Below are 4,795 nucleotides of genomic sequence, written 5' to 3'. Positions count from 1 at the left end.
AGGCATTGCATGACACGGGTACACTTACCTACATGCAGGCAATACACGCATACACATAAAATTAAAAAATTTTAAAAATTTTAAAAATTAAAAAAAATAGTTAAAATACAACCATTTCTAGTAAAATTATTAGTAAAGGTCAGTGTCTATAAAATTGTTTGTAGGAAATACCACTTATTTTTGTTATGCTACAAGTCTCTGCACAGATGAAGAGCTATTTCTTTTTATTGACATATAATTGCACATTCTTTTGGTGTATGTCATATTTCAGCACAAGTGTAATGGCCAGATTGGGATAGTCGCATCAGGTTCACTTAAGTGTTTATTCTTTCTTTGTGTTAATAACATCCAAAATCCTGTCTACCAGATATTTTGAAATACACAAGTAGTTGTTGATAACTATAGTTGCCCTACCATGCTATAGAATATTAAAAAAATGGTTCCTGAGCTAGGTAGCACATGCCTATAATCCCAGCACTTGGGAGGTGAAGGCAGGAGGATCAAGGTCAGTCTTGACAACACTTGATGTCAGTCTGGGCTACATGACCCTAAGGAGGAAAAAAGAAGAAAAAGAACACCCTTTTCATGTTCCTATAATCCAGCTACACTCTCCCTCCCAACTCCTCCTGTATTCAGAGCTAACTGCCTGCCTGGATCCCATCTCCATTTGATCCTGAGGAACCTGTCCCATCCATCAGTGACCTCCTCTTTCTATCTGTCATCCTCTCCTTCTAACTGGTTTGACTTCCTCTACTTTTGTACTCCACACACTAGCGTCTGAACTCTATTGCTTAACCTGGGTCCTTCTCCTCTCCCTTACTCCAGTTCCCTTAGTTACCAGTTGTTCTCTCATCTCTGCCGCCTGAGTTCACACTCGTATCGCCCAACCCGATAGCTGCCATAGGTTTCTGCCTACTCCATCTTCCTCCAGCCTTGGCCTCTTGACTCAGTCCTCCCTTTAAAAAAGGTGCAGGGGCCTTTGATTGCTCACTGAACAGAGTATACATACATATACAGTATATATACCAATATACACGAGGTATATGTACACATACACAGTAGACATAGAAAGGTCTGTATCTGCCTCTGGTCTCCCTCCACGCTGGTCACTGCCCCAGCCATTGCTGAGCTTCCTTGTGACTCTAATCACCACACTGTGCTTTGGACTTCCTCAGAACTGCCTTTCCTAATGTGCCCTGCTTGTCAGTGCACATGCACAACCCCATGCTGTACAAACACACACACACACACACTGGTCCTTCTCTATAAGGCTGTGTCCCCTCTGCCAGCTGGCTTAGCTCAGGGGCTGCATCTTCCAGGAATTCCTTAATCCCATGTCCTTTCTATCTCTAAGCATGTCTTCAATACATGTTTATTAATGAATGCTTAATTAATTGATGAAGTCACTGTTTTTATGACCTCTGGAGTAATAAAAAAGACATAAAGGGCATAGTCCAATGTCACAGAGTCTCTGGGACCATGGAAGGAAGCATAAGAAATGTGAGTTTTAGATGTAAAAACTCAAAAGGGAATCCAGTTAACTGTGCTATACAAATGGAAATTGGGTTAGCTGCTAATGCTTCTAGGATAGTTTCCTGGGGGCTATGGAAACTACCTTCTTAACAGTTTTTAAGAACAAAACAGCCATAAACAGTTCAGCATGCCTTTATTTTTAAAAAAATCTGTACAAGCGTAAAGTGTGTAAGTAATAATTCCCTAACATTTGCTTTCTGATATATACATGCATCCTTTGATTAGAGACAAGGGGCCTGTGCAGTCAGGCGTGGTGGTGCACACCTTTCATCTCAGCACTGGGGAGGCAGAGGCAGGTGGATCTCTATGAGATTCAGACTAGCTTGGGCTATAGCTTTTGTCAAAAAGACAAAAAGCAAACAACAAAAAAACTCATTCTTCAGCAAATGTAATATAAACAAATTCCCCATGCCTTTCAAAATGCTACATCAAAATCCCACACCCGCCACTGCTTTCAGAAAGGTAAAGGAATGTCACAACATCTTGGTAGTTAGTGCTCTTTGCTAAAACTTCTGTGTTTAAGTAACAAAGCTCCATCCACTCCACTCTCCAGTATAACTTCAGCCACTTTCCCATGTGGGCTGGGCCTTCCTCCATACCTTCATTCCACTTGTATTTATCCAACCAAATGAGTGATACGCATTTATCTGGAGAGGTGGCAACCCGTGGACCAAGTTGTAGTCCAAAGACTTTCTCCAAAGTAACTTGAGGATTTATAGTGATTTTATGATTATATCCCTGTTTGCATGAGCCAGTGCTTGCCCTCTGCTTCACGTTCCCATCAGAGTGAAGCGAAGTTCATCCAGCTTTGTTCACTCTGAGGAACACAAACAAGCCGGAGCATCACAGAGTATCTGTTGATCTTGAGCTCTGCTTCAGCAGCTCCAGGAAGTGCTTTCAGTTTATGGGCTCTGAACATCATTAACAGCCCAGGAGCAACTGGGTCTTGCATTCCTGACCCTTTTCATAAAATATGTAAAAGGGATACTGGCCTACTTTTCAAAGTCAACATAAAATTTGGTTTTCAAGCTTACTTGGCAGTAGCCATGGTCACACATACCTGCTCGGAATAAACCCTGGGTTGTCCACTGCAGACTTCTATGAACATTGGACCGGTAATCGCACTTTGGATTCTGATACTCTATATTTCAATCATTCTAATAGGTACATTTATTTTATATTTTAACATATTTGAAATTGGGCTTTATTTTATAATCAGTGGCTTTTAATAATTTAATTGGCATAGTTTTTCTAAATAAAAATGTTACACTTGTGACAGCTTTGAAGAAATAAAGCATATATATATATATACATCTACATATATATATATCACAAATACATCTATATGTGTATGTATACGTAGCTGTTCTACAGATTCATGTGTTAAAACCAAATCATCACACTTGGTGATTTTCTACCATTCTCCTCTTTCCTATGGGAAGAAATTACCTCAATTAAATCTAATTTGAGGTAAATCAACTGACTTCCTTGTACCTTTTCCCTTTTCTGTCATTTCTCTAGTTCATTTTCAACCAGCATTTGCTCAGAACTTTTAAATTGTTACCATTATTATTCAAGATTTTTCTGATTTTATTATTGAATGTATAGAGTTTATATTCTTTGCTTCTCTATTCTGGTAATATTATTTTTACTTGTGTTAGGCTAGAATACTTTATCTTTCCTGTATATAAAAGTCTGTGGGAGGGGCTGGAAAGATGGGTTAGCAGTTAAGAGCACTTGCTGCTCTTGCAGAGGACCTGCCTGGTTCAGTTCCCAGCACCCACATGGAAGCTAACAGCCCTCTGTAATTCCTGTTCTAGGGGATTGAAAACTTTCTAGCCTCTGTGGGCATTGTACACACAGTGCACATACGTACATAAATGCAGACAAAACACACACATAGAATTACTTATTTTTTGAATTTTTAAAGTTCTATTTAAAAAAGAAAGCCTTGGGGCTGAAGAGATGGCTCAGTAGTTAAGAACACTGGCTGTTCCTGCAGAAGACCCAGGTTCTAATCCCAGCACCCACATGGCAGCTAACAGCTGTCCATAACTCTAGTTCCAGGGGATCCAATAGCCTCTTCTGTCCTCTGCAGGCATTGCACAACACGGGTGCACTTACCTACATGCAGGCAATACACGCATACACATAGAAGAAAAATAAAATATAATTTTTTTTTTTTTAAAGAAAGCCTTTGGGAGCTATGTGCAGGCCTGAAATACCAGCCTTCAGGAGGCAGAGGGAGGATTGTTTCAGGCCAGCCTGGGTGAAACCTGTCACACACACACACACACACACACACACACACACACACACACAGTGTCTCTGAGTATCTTGACGTTTTTAAATCCTTTCTCCTTTGGGGTTGCTTTTTTTCTTAGAGAAAAAAGAATCCAGTTCAGTGAAACCTTTATGAGCCGGGATGACTGGTGAAGAACGACTCACTGTTTCTCATTCACTGTAGCTTCTACAGGTTCTAAAATGCATTTGTTCTCTTGATTAGCACAGCAAGCATCAAATGTTTGAACGGAAATTGGCCCTTTTTGATGATTTGGTTGCAGCCAGTCAGTGTCGGCTTTAACACTGTGGCCACAGAAGCTGGTCATCCAACAAAGTCCTTACAGACCCAAGACACCTCGCTGCTGTGCTCCCCTTCATCCTCATACTTGCCTCTGTCCACCTGACATGTGGAGAGGCTGCTCGTGCCTGAGGAGACTCACTGGGAAAGTCCATGGTAGAAATGGTTTTCAATAGAACATTGCAATGTGTTGATTTGATGTGTCATCACTTCTAAAAGAGGAAATCAAGCTCTGAAAACCTTAACTTGCCCCATTCCATTCAGCCAGCTTTCCTTTATGTAGGCATGTTGCTTCTTTGGTACCACGTGACTTGTGTAATGTGATTTGATATGAAACAGACTCCTCACCTGTGTCTCCTCCCCACTGTGCTCCTGTTCTTTCAGGTCCATACATTCCGAGGGCCACACTGGTGTGAATACTGTGCCAACTTCATGTGGGGCCTCATTGCTCAGGGAGTGAAATGTGCAGGTAAGAGTGCTTCCTCACCTCCTCTGCAGCATAGCCGTGGTGGAACCACGCTTTGTATTTGCCCAGCCTTCTCACACTTGATGGACAGAACCATAGGGCTATGGTATGAGTGCTGGAAGCAAAGAGATCAGCTTGCTTCAGAAGCCCAGTAAAAGGGGAGAAAAGTGAGGCAGTTATATTTAATACTTGTCTTTGGCATTGCAGTAACTAAA

At 41.2% G+C, this 4,795-nt stretch overlaps 1 protein-coding gene across 4 annotated transcripts in view; it reads left to right on the top strand.

Moving 5' to 3' along the window:
- Chn1 (chimerin 1) overlaps window positions 1-4,795 on the top strand; it is a 193,083-nt gene that overhangs the window by 160,039 nt on the left and 28,249 nt on the right. For all 4 annotated transcript variants that reach the window (XM_008855298.2, XM_029557250.1, XM_029557249.1 and 1 more), the window contains one exon: window positions 4,499-4,583. In XM_008855298.2, the coding sequence (XP_008853520.1) occupies window positions 4,499-4,583 (85 nt within the window). The remainder of the gene's footprint in view (window positions 1-4,498; window positions 4,584-4,795) is intronic.

This window comes from Nannospalax galili, unplaced genomic scaffold, assembly GCF_000622305.1.
Source record: "Nannospalax galili isolate Female #2095 unplaced genomic scaffold, S.galili_v1.0 scaffold346, whole genome shotgun sequence".
NCBI lineage: Eukaryota > Metazoa > Chordata > Mammalia > Rodentia > Spalacidae > Nannospalax > Nannospalax galili.
This window is presented reverse-complemented; position numbering and strand designations above follow the sequence as displayed.